We start from the raw sequence: 17,260 nt of genomic DNA, 5'->3' as shown, positions 1-17,260 counted from the left end.
GGGATTTAATGGCTCCAGCAAGGATCTATCCCACCCCAAGGGTTGGGAGAAAATGCAGGAGATGGGAGGGGAAAGTGGGAAAACAAACAGAGAGCGCTTCCAAGCCAGGGAGCATTCCTGGCTAAAAGCTCCAGGATGGAGACTTTGGCCTTCCACACCCTCCCTGCAGGCTGGGAATGGCAATTCCCAATTCTGGACAGACTGAGAATGGCAATTCCCAATCCCTGCACAGGCTGGGAATGGCAATTCCCAAACCTGGATAGGTTGGGAATGGCAGTTCCCAATTCTGGACAGGCTGAGAATGGCAATTCCCAAACCCAGAACAGGCTGAGAAAGGCAATTCCCAATCCTTGGACAGGCTGGGAATGACAATTCCCAAACCTGGATAGGCTGGGAATGGCAATTCCCAAACCCAAAACAGGCTGGGAATGGCAATACCCAAATCTGCACAGGCTGGGAATGACAATTCCCAAACCCAGAACAGGCTGAGAATGGCAATTCCCAATCCTTGGACAGACTGAGAATGGTAATTCCAATCCCTGCACAGGCTGGGAATGGCAATTCCCAAACCTGGATAGGCTGGGAATGGCAGTTCCCAATTCTGGACAGACTGAGAATGGCAATTCCAAACCCATAACAGGCTGGGAATGGCAATTCCCAAACACTGGATAGGCTGGGAATGGCAATTTCCAAACCCAGAACAGGCTGGGAATGGCAATACCCAAATCTGGATAGTCTGAGAATGGCAATTCCCAATCCCTGCACAGGCTGGGAATGGCAATTCCCAAACCTGGATAGGCTGGGAATGGCAATTCCCAAACACTGGATAGGCTGGGAATGGCAATTCCCAAACCTGGATAGGCTGGGAATGGCAATTCCCAATTCTGGACAGACTGAGAATGGCAATTCCCAATCCTTGGACAGGCTGGGAATGGCAATTCCCAAACCTGGATAGGCTGAGAAAGGCAATTCCCAAACCCAGAACAGGCTGGGAATGGCAATTCCCAAACCTGGATAGGCTGGGAATGGCAATTCCCAATCCCTGCACAGGCTGGGAATGGCAATTCCCAATCCCTGGGCAGTCTGGGAATCTCAATTCCCAAAGCCAGGACAGGCTGGAATCTCCATCCTTCCCTGGAATGAGGGATGGGATTCATTTGGGTTTTCCCTGTTCTTGCTCCCTGCTCTGTTCCTGTAAATCCTGAGGATTCCTCATTGTCCCAATTTTCCAGAGTGTTTTTATTTTTCCTGGCAAGATCCAGAAAATCCGTGAGCGCTCTCTGCCCTCAGCACCTTTTCCTTGCTTAATTTTGGGAGATTTCCTGTTCTCTCCCAGGTTTTGCAGTAAAATCCCTGGGATTTGGATGGGGCAGGGCCTTCCTGTGGGGATAACTCAGGATTTGTGTCCTTGCAGGGCTGGATTTGGCTCCAGCAGAGATGTGGGAAAAGCTCCATCCCCTCAGGAATGGGCAAACAGGGAGAGGAGCTGGATCCCTGGGATGAGGAGGGATTTGCTGCCCTGTTCCCAAAGCTGTGGATGTTTCCCCTCACAGCTGCTGGAATTTGTATTCCAGCCAAAAGCTGCTGCAGAGATTTGGGCACCCAACAATCCCTGCCAGACATGGGGAGTGACAGCCTAATGCTATTTCCAGGGAAAATCACATTAAAATCCAAGGAATTGGTTTTCCTCTGGATGGTTCTGGAAGCAAATCCCTCTCTGCTGGCTCCAGGCTGGAATGCTGCAATCTCAGCCGCCCCAAGGTAATTCCAGGAGTGAAATTCCATGTGCAGGAAACTGAGGAATTGCCGCTGGATTTGGGGTTTTGCTGATCCAAAACCCAGCACAGAGCCTGTGAATTCCCAGGGGATCACATTGGAATAATCTCTCTTTTTAAGAATCCAAAACAATTCCTCCACCCGATCATTTCTCCCATTTCTCCCTGGATTTTGTGTTTTCATCCCTGTTAAGTCAGAATCCTGATTTTTTCCAGGATGCAAAAGACACCTGGGCAGGGATGGGCTCAGTGATCACAGTGATCCTGTGATTCCAGGGATGCAGAACCCTCCATTCCCATTCCCATTCCCATTCCCATTCCCATTCCCATTCCCATTCCCATTCCCATTCCCATTCCCTGCCTCTGTCAGCTCAGCTCCCAGGTTTTCATCAGGTCAGAAATCCACAATCTGCTTTTCCCTCCCTGAAAACGTGCTGGAAAAATCCAAACACCATCGAGTGCCATGAATTAATTCCATGGAAATGCCTCTTGATTCCTGTCAGGAAATAAAAGAATTCCAAGTGTGGGATGGGGGCTGTCAGCCCTGTCTGGCACCCGGCATATGGGGCTGGGATCTGTGGAAAAAACGGGACAGGGATGAAAACAGGATGCTCTCATTAATTCTGGGAATGCATAATTAATTAATTACCCTGCCCAAGGGAGCTGCTGTCACCACGGCTCCCGGAGCCAGCGCTTCTCCTGCTCTGGTGAAGCGGGAATTGTGCATGGGATTTGTGCTGCCTACTCCTGAAAACAGGAATTGTGCATGGGATTTGTGCTCCTTGGTTTTTGGAAGCAGGAATTGTGCATGGGATTTGTGCTGCCTACTCCTGAAAACAGGAATTGTGCATGGGATTTGTGCTCCTTGGTTTTTGGAAGCAGGAATTGTGCATGGAATTGTGCATGGAATTGTTGCTGCCTGGCTCTGTTGTTCCTCCTGGATGCAGGAATTGTGCCCAGGATTGCTGCCCCATCCCTGGAAGCGCCCAAGGTCAAAGCTTGGAGCATCCTAGAATAGTGGGAATTGTTCCTGCTCATGGCAGGGGTTGGAATGGGATGAGCTTTAAATCCCTCCCCATCCAGAGCATTCCACGATTCTTTGTTTTGCTAGGAAAAGCCAGGAGTGCATAAATTCATTGGGGCCTTGGAGGGGTTTTTATCCTTTTTTTTTTTTCCCAACAGATTCTCCAGAGGAAACCGTGGTGGGATTCACCTCTGGAGCAGGGAGGGGAAAAGCCCCAAATCTCCCTCTGGAATATGAAATAGGGATCCTCTGGAACAGGGAGAGGAAAAGCCACAAATCTCCCTCTGGAATATGAAATAGGGATCCCCTGGAGCAGGGGGGGCTGCAATCCTGGATCTCCCATCCCAGAGGGATGCACCAGGATTACAAACCCCAAATCCAGCCAGCAGAGGTGATCCATGGAAGGTGAAGGGAAAACTTTTCCCTGAAAATTCCCAGGTCTGATCTGCACTTCCAGGCCTGGGCTGTGTTTGCATCCAGGTCAAATCCCCATGGAAATTCCTGTTTATCTCCCATCCCCACAGGCCAGGATTGTTCATTCCCAGCTTTTTCCAAGGGCTGCTGCTTTTCCTGTTGGGAAGTCACAGCAGGTTCATCCCAGGCTGAGGGAATGGGATCCATCCAATATTTGGGATGACTCCCGGCTCAAGGTCAGGACAGGATCCAGGGCTTAGAGGCTCCGGAGAAGGGAGGCAGCAGGGACAGCTTCACCTGCTGTGACTTTCCAGGGAATGATGGGCAGATAGGGAGGATTAAGTGTGAAAGGGAGAGGGAACACAGAAACCCCGAGCGTCGCCCATCCCATGGCAACAGCGCCGGATTTCCATGGAGTTCTCCAAACAACACCCAAAGGGGAGGGAATGAGGGACCCAGGAGCACCAGGAGCTGGGTGAGGTGAGCAGCTGAGGCATTCCAGGTGAGAGAGGGGCTGGAGCTGGATAAAATACCCTGGGAATAAAGCTGGGAATGAAATCGGCCGCTCCTGCCTGGGCTGCAGCTCCAAGGAGCAGGGACAGGCACTGGAAATTGGGATTTGTGGGATTTAAGGAGGCTGCTGATGGGTCAGGGCTGGCCCAGGACTCTGTGGCACAGGGAATGTTTGCATTCCAGGGATAATCCCAGCCCTGGAAGCTCAGGGAGCAGAGAGCTGTGAGTTTAGCTGGGAGTTAAGGAGGGGAGGTGCAAAAATTCCATGTGTGCCCTGCCCTTACTCCAACATCAATCCACTGATGAATCCTGGGATAAATTCCACACTTAAATCCCAGGATAAATTCCTCACTTCAGGCACTTTCCTGGGATTTTTCCTCCCTTGGAAAGCAGCCAGGACAGATCCCAAAGCCAGAGGATTCCATGGTGACCCTGCTGAAACCCACAAGTACCCAGTGAAGCCCATGGATCCCTCTGGGATGCCCACCTGGAATCTGCCCTTTGGAATTGCTGCCTCCTAATGCCACTTGTCCAAACTGAATCCATTATTTCCCCCCCTCAATTAAACCCATTTTTCATGGAATAAAAGTGGATTCCTGAAGGAAGCTGTTCCTGTATCCCAAAGGTTGCCTGGTGGATTTTTCCACGCACCCTTCCTTCCCATCCTTTGGTATCCAGCAGCTGCAATTCCCTTTATTCCATGGATCTCATTGAATATTCATAGCTGGAGCCTGAACCAGACATTCCAGTTTATTTTTTATTTATTATTTTATTTCATTTTTATTTTATCCAAATGATTTTTCCACCTCCTGAGGGTCAGGTGGGCACCGGGCAAATTTTCCATGATCTTCCCGTGGGTGTTTTGTCTTTATTTTCCAGCAGAGCAGAGCCAACACTTGGAATCCTTGGATAAATCAAAGAAAAAGCTGAATAAGCTGGAATTTGGAAGGATTGTCTGTCGAGGTATTAAAGATGTCACTCAATCCCTGGGGCTGAGGGATTGGGGCTGGAATGTGTGGATAAAAAAAAGGGATGTGGGGAGTGTCGGTGCTGTCTGGAGCTGCTGGGAAGGGCTGGCTGGGAGGACAGATCCTGCCTGGAATTTGTCATTCTTTGTGGAAGGATGACATGTTTTGATGGGATGTGTGCAGGGACGTTGGCAGCTCAGCTGGCTCCTCAAAATTCCTCTGCCAAGCTGCCAGGAGAACGCAGGAATGGCGTTTGGGATGCGGGGAAAAGCCAGCAGAGCTTCTTCCCAAGGCACAGAGCTGAGGAAAGATTTGTTAGGATGGGGAGGGAATCCCATGGAGCAAAGGCTGGGTGGCACTGGGAGAGATGATCTGCAGGAGCTGCTCCCAGAAAAAATTCCTTGGGCCAGGAAAAAAATAAAAATAACTCCTCCAAAGCAGCATTCCCATGGCACTGAATTCCCCAGGGAGCTGCTGCTTGGAAAGGGAATTTTCCTGGGAATTGGGGCATTGAGAGCTTTCCTAAATTTATCCATGAATATGATGGATTGCAGCATTACCACTGGGAATGTTGGATGGGCTGGCTGGAATTTCTGTTTTCTGGGAATTGGGATCCCCATCCTGATCTGGGGAAAAGAGGTGGGATTGGTCTGGGGCAGGTGGAAAACAAGGCCCAGGTTTATCCACCTCCTTTCCAGAGTCTGTTCCCTCTGGATAAAACTTCCCTTGGATTTGATTCCCTTTAATTCCAAGGATATGATCAAACTCCATGGAAGGAGGGCACAAATGCTCTTTGCTCTGCCCAAAACAGGGTTTAGCTCCTTCCCAGAAATCTGAATTTATTAAAATCTTTTTCTTTTTTTTTTCCAAAGCAGATTTTCCTGCCCCAGCCTTGAGCTTTCCCGTCATTTCCCTCTCCAGAGGGATCATTTCAGGTGGAAAACTGAGGGAATCACCGCCCAGCTCACACCAAACCTATGGGAAAAGATAATTTTATTAATTAATCAGCTAAACCTGGCTGTGCTGGGATTTGGAATGTGCTGTAGAGCAGGTGGGCACTGCCTGCTACTGGGAGAAACCTGGGAGTAAATTACTCATGGTCCCAGCCAGGCTCTGTGCTTGTGCCTTGGTGAGTTCCTGACATTGGGAATGTGAGTGTCACATCCAACAGAACAAATGGAATGATGGAATCATTAAAGTTGGGAAAAACCTCCAGGATTGAGGCAAAAACACCCCCTGGCAAGTGCACCAGTCAGGAGGGGATTGAGCTGGGTTTAATTTCTGAAAACACAGCTTTGAGTCCAGATTTACACTCAGACAGGATTGAGCTGGGTTTAGCGTCTGAAAACACAATTTTGAGTCCAAACTTTTGCTCAGAGGGGATTGAGCTGGGTTTGGTGTCTGAAAACACAGCTTTGAGTCCAGACTTGCGCTCAGAACCAAGGGATGGACACCCAATCTCCCCAGGAGCCCACGGCCATCAGCACTGCCATCACAACAGCGGGGTCACAGCACATTTCATGGCGTGGGAAGGTGGAAATGTCGTGGCTGCATTGATTCCTTTCCAGAGTGTTTTCCTAATCTTGGTTTTTTTTTAATCTTTCTGGCTTTGTTTGAAGGGTTCCTGGCTGTTCTGGCTCCCTGGGATGGGTTAATGGCAGGAAAACAAAGCAAAGGCAGCACCCAGCACACCAGAACCCGTTTCCAGAGCAGTGCTGGTGCCTTTTTTGCATGAAACTCTGAAGAAATCTCATTTTCCATTCAGAAATCCCCTTGAAGAATTCCCAAAGATCCCAGCTGAGCTGTTTGCTGCTCAGAGCAGATCCCAGCAGTACAAAGCAGCCTTAAACCAAACTTAACAAGAGAATTAGAGCTGGCTTAGTGTTGTTTGCATGGCTAGAGGGGTACAAAGCCTGGAAATCATTCCCTGGAGGACCCAAAGTGGTCCCAGACATCAGATCCACCAGGACACCACCAGAGCTTGGCACTTCCAGCTGGGAAAAGCAAGGAAGAGCCCTCTGTGAGCATTTGTGGGAGCTTCTGGGGCTCCACATTTTCCTTTTGCATGAACTGAAGTCCCCAAGTCCTCCAGGGGACTCTGCAGTGCCAGGCCATGCCCTGCTTGATGTCCCCAAGTCCTCCAGGGGACTCTGCAGTGCCAGGCCATGCCCTGCTTGATGTCCCCAAGTCCTCCAGGGGACTCTGCAGTGCCAGGCCATGCCCTCATTAAAGTCCCCAGGTCCTCCAGGGGACTCTGCAGTGCCAGGCCATGCCCTGCTTGATGTCCCCAAGTCCTCCAGGGGACTCTGCAGTGCCAGGCCATGCCCTCATTAAAGTCCCCAGGTCCTCCAGGGACTCTGCAGTGCCAGGCCATGCCCTGCTTGATGTCCCCAAGGCCTCCAGGGGACTCTGCAGTGCCAGGCCATGCCCTGCTTGATGTCCCCAGGTCCTCCAGGGGACTCTGCAGTGCCAGGCCATGCCCTGCTTGATGTCCCCAAGTCTTCCAGGGGACTCTGCAGTGCCAGGCCATGCCCTGCTTGATGTCCCCAAGGCCTCCCAGGGGACTCTGCAGTGCCAGGCCATGCCCTGCTTGATGTCCCCAGGTCCTCCAGGGGACTCTGCAGTGCCAGGCCATGCCCTGCTTGATGTCCCCAGGTCCTTCAGGGGACTCTGCAGTGCCAGGCCATGCCCTGCTTGATGTCCCCAGGTCCTCCAGGGGACTCTGCAGTGCCAGGCCATGCCCTCAGACCTTGCTGGTCTGCATGTGCCCGTTGAACTCCACGTTCCTCTGGGTCAGCATGGACTCCTGCAGGCGGCTGCTGTTCTCCTGCCTGTGCTCCACGGGCTCTCCGTCCTCCGCTCCATCGCCCTTGCGGAGGCAGAGAACCTTCTGGAAGCTCTGCTTGAAGTTGTCGGAGAGGAAGCCGTAGAGGATGGGGTTGGCGCAGCTGTTGGCGTAGCTCAGCACCACCATGAAGAAGTAGAGCCCCTCGAGGACGGGGTCGGCGGGCAGGATGAGGATCAGGTTGACGATGTTCATGGTGTAGAAGGGCAGCCAGCAGAACACGAAGACCACCACGATGATCACCACCATCCTGGTGACCTTCCGCTCCGACCGGCGGCGCCGCGTGGAGCCCACGCGGATCCCCGAGGACTTCACCTTGACCACGATCAGCAGGTAGCACAGGCAGATGACCAGCAGCGGCCCGAAGAAGCCCAGCACCGAGGTGTAGATGATGAACGCCGCCGACCAGACGTTGACCGGCTCCGGCCAGTTCATGTTGCACGTCTGGAAATCCTCCTGCACGTCCGAGAAGATGATCACGGGCAGCACCACCAAGAAGGAGAAGGTCCAGACCGTGGCGCTGATGAGCTTGGCCACCCTGGGGCGTCTCCACTTGGTGGATTTGATGGGGTGCACCACGGCCAGGTAGCGGTCCATGCTCATCACCGTCAGGCAGAAGATGCTGGTGAACTGGTTGATGCCGTCCACGGTCATGACCAGGCGGCAGAGGAAGGAGCCGAAGGGCCAGTAGGAGATGGCGTTCTGGGTGGCCAGGAAGGGCAGGCCCAGCATGAAGAGCACGTCGGCCACGGCCAGGTTGAGGATGTAGATGTTGGTGACCGTTTTCATCTTGGCGTGCCGCAGCACCACGTAGATGACCAGGGCGTTGCCGCTCAGCCCCAGGGCGCACACCAGCAGGTAGCAGATGGGGATGAGCACCTTGTGGATGTACTGGAACGGTGGCACCTCCGGCAGCGTCCCGTTCTCCGTCCCGTTGGGCAGCAGGGACGAGTTGGCCTGGTCGGGAGCGGCCTCCATGCTGAACGTGCTGGAGAAGTACAGAGGATCCATGGGGTTTTTTGTTTTGTCTCTCTCTGTGGGTTTTTTTCCCCTCTTAGGAGAGATTAAACTTCATGGGCATCTTGTTCCTAGAAGGAAAAATTCGAAAAGTCAAAATTCAAAGATTAAAAAAATTAAAAATTTTAAAAATTGTAGAATTATAGAAAAATAAAAATAAAATAGGAATAGGAATAGGAATAGGAATAGAAATAGGAATAGGAATAGGAATAGGAATAGGAATAGAAATAGAAATAGAAATAGAAATAGAAATAGAAATAGAAATAGGAATAGAAAAAGAAATAGAAATAGGAATAGAAAAAGGAATAGAAAAAGAAATAGAAATAGGAATAGAAATAGGAATGGAAATAAAAATAGAAATAGAAATAGAAATAGAAATAAAAATAAAAATAAAAATAAAAATAAAAATTAAAATAAAAATAAAAATAAAAATAAATTAAAAATTTAAAATTTAAATATTAAAATATTAAAATAATTTAAGATTTAAAATAATTTAAAATTTCAGAAATTCAAAAAAATCAAAAACTCAAGGAAAAGACAGACAGGACTTTTACAAAGCAGAATTTTACAATCACTTCCATTTTCTCTTCTACTCAGGATTTGGGGTTGGGTTATTCAGCCAGGGAGGAGGATGGGATCAATTCCCTACAAAGGAATTGCACAATGGGAGGATCCCCATGCTCATCCCAGGTTCTGTTTCATTTTCACAGGATTCAGGGCTGGGTGCAGCTGTGATGGATTTTTCCCTGTGAAGGTGGAGAGGCTCTGGAACAGAATTCCCAGAGCAGCTGGGGCTGCCCCTGGATCCTGGAACCGTCCAAGGCTGGGTTGGATGGGGCTGGGAGCAACCTGGGATAGAGGAAGGTGTTGGGGTTGGAACTGGGATCAGGGGAAGAAGCAAAACTTCCCATAACAATGGAAAACCCTTGGAAAAAAAATCCCTGAGCTCAAAAACAGAAAGGATCATTGAGATCTTCCCCACCAGGTCAGGGTGTGTGCACAGAGAAGGGAAGGAATAAACTCCTTTTTCCCATCTCTCAAGGTTATTTGTGTTCCCACATCCTCTCCTCTCACCCTGAACTGCTTTTTATCCCAAAAATCCCTTTTTTCCCTGCAGGAAATCCAAGCTGCACTGGGCAGCTCCAGGACAGCTGAACAGATTTGAAGCTGGAATAAATTTTACCAACCATCCTGAAAAAGGTGAAGAATTTCCAACACCCCTTTCCTGCAGCGAGCTCGATCCCCAGGAATATTTTTCCACCTTTTTGTCAAAGTGGGGTTCAAATTATCAGGTGGGGAAACTTGGAAACATCCTATGAAAAATGGAGATTTAAAGCACCAAAAAATGGAGATTTTAAAGCACCAAAAAAATGGATATTTAAAGCACCAAATCCTGGTGAAGGTGGAAGAAACACCCAGCAATTTTTGCTGCCGTCACCTGACGATCAGATTCCCACAATAATCCGGGGGTTTGGGGCTGGAATCACAAACAGCCAGCCCACAGCACTGGAAAAGCTCCTTGTCTCCAGGAGCAATGTGAAACCACCTCCGTCCATGGCTGGGCTTTCTCCTGGGGTGAGAAAACCTGGGGGAGAGGAGGAGCCCCTGCAGCTCCCGGGAGGAATCTCAAATGCGCCGAGCTGCTTTGGGAATGTGCAGATGGGGAGTAGGTGTCTCACGTGGCGGGGTGGAGATGCACCGGGGGAATTGGGAGTGCAGGAGGAGCTGGGGGAGCTGCTGGAGCTCCAGAGGGATGGGGAGGATGGGACAGGAGGAGCTGGATGTGCTGCTGGAATATTTGGGGTTGGGGTGTTGGGAGCATCCCTGCAATTCCCAGCATCCCGCTGCAGGCAGAGCTCTTTATAAATTAAACAGGAGAGGGTCAGAGGCTGGGTAAAATAACACAGGGAAAGGCCAGTTCTGGCTGGAAAAGTGGAATTTAAAATCCTGATCTTCAACCTGTTTTGAAGTCCTGAGCTGCAGCAAATCTGAGGTTATTTATGGGGAAATTCTGGGAGAAGCTGAATATGGGATGCCTCATTCTCAGCTGGAGGGGTTTGGAAATTCCCATTTTCCTGCTGTGACCCCCACTGGGATCACCGAAGGGAAGGATAGGAAGGAAAAATGCGTGGGATGGGGCAGGCAGGGTTTATAAACTCGTATCCATGGAGCCGCATCCTTGGGATTGGGAAATTCTTCCCAGACAAGCTCAGCACATCCAGGCTGGGCCCAAAAAGCCCAAATTTCCATCTGAGCCTGGGAAAAATTGGAAGGCACAGAAAGAAGCAGAGCTGGAGCTCAGCAGGGAAGGTCAGGAGGAGCAGTCATGTGTGGCTCATCCTCTAACAAATGGGAAAGGACACCTTTTCCAAAGTGCCCTTTCCACAGTGTGAAATCCTTGGATTCAGGACTGCAGGAATTGCACAATGACTTCAGTCCTGCTCCTTTCACCACCTCTGGAGCTCAGGCCTTGGAAAGAGGAGCTTTTTCTTTGGATAATTCCCATTTGTCCTCCCCTTGGAGAAATGCTCCAGCCCCAAATCCCTGTTTGCAGAGGGCCTTGGGCTCTCCCAGCCATCCATGGGCATTCCAGGGGTTATTCATGAAGGGCTTAGGTGTGTTTTCCATGGAGAGGGGTGGATTTTTTGGGGTTCTTTTGTGGATTTTTGGATTTTTATTTTTATTTTCCAACAGAGAGGAATTTCCAGGTTCCCTCAGCAGCCAGACTTTTCCTGGAGTCAGGGACACCTCAGTGTTCTGGGGCTCTTTCTGTGGTTTGTGGGAATATTCACCTTTCCCTCGGGATTTTTGTTCTGTGGGATGAACTGTAGAACATTCCCTGTCATACTGAGTGGATTGGGAAGGGAGTCCCAGAACCCTGGAATGCTTTGGGTCGGAAGGGACCTCCAAGCTCATCCATGAGACTTCCCATGATCCCAGACCGCTCCAGCATGGATATGGACAATTCCAGGGATGCTCCAGAGCATTTCCTGAGGGGAAATCCATTTCCCAAGGCTCTGCTGTGAATCCTTCCAGCTCTTCCCTGCTGTTCTCAGCACCAGGAAGGAATTTACTCCACCTGGACATCCCCCATTCCCAGGATTTTACATCCCAAATTCCCCCAGATCTGTCAACCAAACCCAGATCGCCATCCCACCTTTGCTTCCCTCAGCCTTTGCTTTGCAGCCACCAGAATTTTGGGATTTTTCCTGGGAAAAAAAAAAAAAAACAAAAAACCCTCAGCTGCAAATCCATGTTTTCCTGGCTGCCTTGGAGGAGCACAGGGAATTTTCCCCCCTCTCCAGGTGACAATTTGTCCCTCACCAGCACGATTTGGCCTCAGCTCCTTTTGTCACCACAACCCTGAACCTGCACAAAGGGTGATTAAAGATGATGATTAAAGGTAATTAAGAGGCGCTGATTGATCCCTCATAGCCTTGTTTGGTGTTCTTAATTAAGGGATTAATAACAAACACGCCTCCAGGGGGTTTTCTCTCATTCAGCTTTTTATTCCCCTTTGATTTCAAAGCCCCCACCCTGGGATTGTCCATAAATTCTGGGTTTTCTGCTTAAAATTGAGGAGCTGGGAACGTGGACCTGGAATAATCACTGACAGAATTCCAAGTTTTGACAGATCACCATCCAGGAAAAATCAGCATCCACAGCAGCTGAATATATCTCTGTCCCTGCTTCCCAAAAAAAATCAGGGAATAAATAGCAGAGGTGTTATGGTGCTAGAATTTTGCATTTGTGAAGACTCCTAAATAAACCTGGGTGAAAAAAACCCCAAGCATTAACAGAACAGCGACTGAAAAATCATCCCAACCTAAGGAAAAACAAACGTTTAAAATGGAATTAACATTTTTAATTTAAAATTAAAAATGCCCAGACAGATCAAGGCTGAAGTTTTCCCTGGGCTCAGGTCACAGCAGGAAAGCAAAAATAACTCCATGGAGAACATTGCATGAGAGTGGGGCAGGAATTAAACCTCATTTTCCAAGCTGGATTGGATCCTGCTGCCTGTTTGCCTCTGGAATCATCACTCTCTCATCCACGATAATTGCTGGGAATGGAATTACAGCACCAGCATGGCAGATTGCTGCTTCCAGCAGCAGGATAATTAGGGATAACACAGCCAGTGGGAATCCAGGCTTTTCAAATTGTCTTGGGAGGAAAAACACCCCGAGAACTCTCCAGGAATTGTCTCCGGGCAGCAGAGCTCCCATCCCGTGGAGATGGCTGCAATAAATCCCTGGGGTTTTGATAATTTCATTGTTTTCGTGTTTTGGAGCTGTGTCCATCAGCTGCTGCTCCTCAGGGAGCTCCTGGGGCCTCGTTTGTGGGTTTGGGTGGATGGGGAAGGCAGGGCGGGGAGGGAGGGAGACTGCTGGGGAAGATGGAACAGGAAAGCCTTATAAATATGATTGCCTGGCAAAAGATTTTGAGAATATGGAAACTATAAGTGAGATCGAAATGAAAGCAAGCTTTGAGATCCCTCAGTTACTGAACAACTGGAAAACAATGGTGTGGCTGGCTGAAGGTGATCCCCTTTTGATGGAACAACACCCTCTGCTTGCAGACAGGCCCAAGGGTCAGAGCAGACCCTGCAGCTTGGCAGAAGGGGCCCAAAGAGGAGTTTTTAGGGTTTAAAATGTAACACAGGATTGTAATGTAGTGATTCTTATAGGCTGTATATAAATGCTATAGGATTTGTACATTGTACTAGATTGGTTAGTGAGAATCAGAATATTCAACACAGAAGAAGATTTATTGTATTGTAATGAGAACCTCGCTGTCTTAGCGCTTGCCTCTTAGCTCTTACTCTCACCTCTTGTCTCTCAGCTCTTGCCTTTTATGCTCTTACCCCTTTTACTCTCTTACGCTTTTACTCTCTCACCCTCTCATCCTCTCTCCCCCTCTCCTCTCTCAGGCCTGCTCTGAGCTGTGGCTGCAGCTCCTGCAGGGCCCTGCACCCAGGCCCTGTGCAATGAACCCCAAATCCCAGCAGGGCCCTGCACCCAGGCCCTGTGCAATAAACCCCAAATTCCATGACCAGAAGAAGATTTATTGCATTGTAATGGGAACCTCACTCTCTCATCCTCTTTACCACTCTCTTTACCTCTCTTTCTCTCTCTCGGGCCTGCTCTGAGCTGTGGCAGCTCCCAGCAGGGCCCTGCCCCCAGGCCCTTTGCCATAAACCCCAAATTCCACCACCTGGCTGCAGAGATCTCTCGTGTCCGTCTGTCCCCACCATCCTATCCCCCTTAAATCTTACAGGAGACCTGGCAGGGCAGCTCTGGGATAGCTCAGAAATCCCAGGAAAGCTGAGGGGGAGCAGCAGGGAAATGCAGCATCACCCTGAGAGCTGCCTCAGCTCTGAGGGATGAAATTGTTCTGCACAATGAAGCGGGTACACCTCGGTTTTCCCATTCCCATCACCTGGAGTTAAAAAAAACCCCAAAGGAATAATCCATTCAGATTCTCCTGAAAAGGAATTTTCTCCTTGGACAAATCTTTGATGATTCTCAGGGGGCGTTTGCTGCCCTGAAAAAAAAAATTAGGGATTTTTCTCTGCTGGAAACAAAACTTTCCCACCTGAAATTGCTCCTCTGCTTCCACTCTCGGAATTGGGACTAAACCAATCAGCTGAATTCCAAGTTCAACAACTTCTTCCCGCTTTTAACCCCAAAAAATCTCTTTAAATTGTATATTTGGCACCACCTTGTTACCCCTCAGCCCTTCCCAGGGTTTCCCAGAGCACCTGAGAGGCTGCTCCTATTTTTATGAGCAAACAACCCATGAAACAACTCATAAACCCAAATCTTTGCTGAATCCTTTTTTTTCTCCCCAAACACATTTCAGTCATGCTCAGGCATTACTCACTCGGGCTCAGCTGCTCCTGCCACACCAACACTCGTGGAAAGCAAAAGCTGCTGGGCTTGGTCCCAAGTTTAAACTGGGTTTGGTCCTGGATTTAAAGTGGGTTTGGTCCTGGATTTAAAGTGGGTTTGGTCCTGGATTTAAGTCGGGTTTGCTCCCAGATTTAGATTAGATTTGTTCCTGGATTTAAGGTGGGATTGCTGTTGGATTTAGGATGGGTTTGCTCCTGTATTTATGGTGTGTTTGGTCCCAGATTTAAGGTGGGTTTGCTCCTGGATTTAAGATGGGTTTGGTCCCAGATTTAAGCCACTCCAGGCAGAGCAAGGTGTGCAGCTCCATCTCTGTTCCCCTACGGGCAGTGGGGCTGGGGTGAATCTCCCAAACCCGGCTCCAGCTCCAGCACATCCCCAAACCCAGGGGGTTTTTCTGTTCCTCCCTTCCCCTCTGCAATCCGGGGACAGGCAGGGATTTCAGGGATATTCCAGGTGGGTGCAGGAGCTCTGATTCCAGTCTGAGGGAGAGCAGGAACAGCCCTGGCCCCGAGGTGGAAGGAGCTCAGGAGCAGCAGCTCCAGGGGGGAAATTCCAGGATTTGGGGTGTCTGGCTTTAGGATCCATCCCACTCCAGCAGTGCAGCTGCACTGCAGCCACCGAGGCTGACCCCAGGAGCTGGGGGTCCCTCAAGCACCCCCAGACTGGTCCCAGCACCCCGAGAGCAGCTGTGGGGTCTCACCTGGGGGTCTCCTCCTCCCCAGAGATACAAAAAGTCCCTGCTTGATCCCAAACCTCCTGAGCCCGGCTCTTTCTGAGCCCGGCTGTTCTCTCCCTGTTTTTTCATGCCAAGCTCTGGGTTCTGGGGCCGGGGAGCTGCAGGGATCCAGCCCAGGGACAGCCGGAGCTGCTCCCAGCCTGACCCATCCTGAGCCCCCGATGTCACCTTGGCCTGATCCCTGATGTCACCTTGGCCTGAGCCCCCCCCCCCGATGTCACCTTGACCTCGACATCTCTGTCTCTGAGCCCCCGGGAGCAGCTCCCAGCTTTGCTCTCCCCGCCGTGTTCCATCCCAGGGCTCTGCTCTGTCCCTGAGCCCCACCAGGGCTCTGTCACATCCCCGGGGGTGACAGCGGCACCGGGCTGTGCCCGCTGGTGCCTCTCGAGTCCCTTCCCAGCCCCAAAACCGCGCTCAGGCTGCTCCTGCTTCAAACGCAGCATCGTCCCCACGGCCGGGGGTCCCTCCCGGGTATTCCCAGCTGGGATTGTCACCTCACTGCCCAGAGGGTTCCTCCTTGTCATCCTCCCAACCAGAACTGTCACCTCACTGCCCAGAGGGGTCACCCCTTGTCATCCTCCCAGCCAGGACTGTCACCTCACCGCCCAGAGGGTCCCTCTCCGGCATCCCCCAGCCAGGATGGAGTCACTCCAGCACCAAAACGCCCCTCAGAAGGGCAAAATCGGTGTTTCCACAAGCGGGACGGACGGCTCCGGTGCCTCCTTCACCCCAGCGAGCTCTCCAAGCGGGGTTTGCTTTGCGGATCCCCCGCCTGCCCCGTGCCCATCCTCCCCGCAGCCATCCCGGCTCCCGTTCCCGCATCCCGCATCTCGGTTCCCGTTCCCCGCTCCCGTTCCCGCATCCCGGCTCCCGTTCCCGGCCCCGGGCCGTGCTCACCTGCGGCTCCAGGGCTGCTCTCCAGGGCTGGAGCAGGAGCCGCCGCTCCCGCAGCCGCGCCGGGAGCGCTCCCCGCGCTGGCCGCTCCCCCGGGAGGAGCCACGGGGCTCGGAGGGGCCGGGGGTGCCGCAGCCCTGGGGCCGCCCCCTGCTCGCCAACTTGGGCTGGCAGCGGCTGCTGCGGGCGGCGGGAGCGCTGCGCGGGGATGCTGTGCCCGCCGGTGCCCCCGCCAGTGCGTGTGTGCCACCTGCGAACGCGTGTGTGCCACCTGCGAGTGCGTGTGCCACCTCCACTGGATGTGTGCCACCTTCAAGTGTGTGTGCTCCCTCCCCGTGTGTGTCCCACCTTTTCATGTCTGTCCCCTTTCCCATGCCTGTGTCCCCCTCCCCATGTCTGTCCCCTTTTCCGTGCCTCTGTCCCACTCCTCCATCCCTGTTCCCATCTCCCCATCCCTGTCCCCTCATCCTTATCCTCATTCCCCCATCCCTGTTCTCCTGTCTCTGTTCCCCCTTCCCATCCCTGTTCCCCCATTCCAACCCCCGCTCTCCATCCCCATCCGTGTCCCTCCATCCCTGTCCCCACTCCCCCATTTCTATACCCCCATCCCCATCCCTGTCCCTCCATCCCTGTCCCTCCATCCCCATCCCTGTCCCCCCATCCCCATCCCTGTCCCCCCATCCCTGTCCCCGTTCCCCATCCCCATCCCCATCCCGGGCTGTCCTTACCGGGCTCTGCAGCTCCCGCAGCCCCGGGGCTCAGCCGGCGGGGGAAGAGCCGCATCTGCCCCTGCTCCAGCTCCTGTCCAGCCCCGAGAAATCCCCCAGAGCCTCCCGCAGGCTGGGACCGAGCCCCTCCCGACCCTCAAACACGGCAGCAGAGCCCGGGGCGCGTTTGGGGACAGCGGGAGGGCTCTGGCACCTGCGGGGCTCCGGATTCACGCCCCCGTCCCTGGGCAGAAGGGGAGCCCGAGCGCCAAGGGCGCATCTCCATCATCCCCGCAGAACGGGATCCCATGTGGGGAGGATTTCCTCCAGCTGGCTCCGAGTCAGGCCCTAAAATCGCTCCCTGGAGGGAAGATGGGGGCTGAAAATCCAGGCTGTGAGGCGAGCTCCGTGTTGGGTTCGCTCCCTCCTAAACTCTGCTGGGCAGGAAGGGGCTG

The 17,260-nt window shown here is 51.9% G+C and overlaps 1 protein-coding gene across 1 annotated transcript; it reads right to left on the bottom strand.

Annotated features, from left to right (window-relative positions):
- Positions 1 to 4,885: 4,885 nt before the first annotated feature.
- Positions 4,886 to 16,140, bottom strand: SSTR5 (somatostatin receptor 5). The gene is made up of 2 exons (XM_064726297.1): positions 16,102 to 16,140; positions 4,886 to 8,627 (listed from the first exon to the last, which is right to left on the bottom strand). The coding sequence occupies exon 2, from the start codon at positions 8,548 to 8,550 to the stop codon at positions 7,438 to 7,440; it is 1,113 nt and encodes a 370-aa protein (XP_064582367.1). The 5' UTR covers positions 8,551 to 8,627; positions 16,102 to 16,140; the 3' UTR covers positions 4,886 to 7,437.
- Between the last annotated feature and the right edge of the window lie 1,120 nt (positions 16,141 to 17,260).

This window comes from Zonotrichia leucophrys, chromosome 14, assembly GCF_028769735.1.
Source record: "Zonotrichia leucophrys gambelii isolate GWCS_2022_RI chromosome 14, RI_Zleu_2.0, whole genome shotgun sequence".
Classification (NCBI taxonomy): domain Eukaryota; kingdom Metazoa; phylum Chordata; class Aves; order Passeriformes; family Passerellidae; genus Zonotrichia; species Zonotrichia leucophrys.
This window is presented reverse-complemented; position numbering and strand designations above follow the sequence as displayed.

Bases quoted from the DNA above. Each gene is read 5' to 3' on its own strand.
- SSTR5 (XM_064726297.1), bottom strand. From the start codon at position 8,550: ATGGATCCTCTGTACTTCTCCAGCACGTTCAGCATGGAGGCCGCTCCC.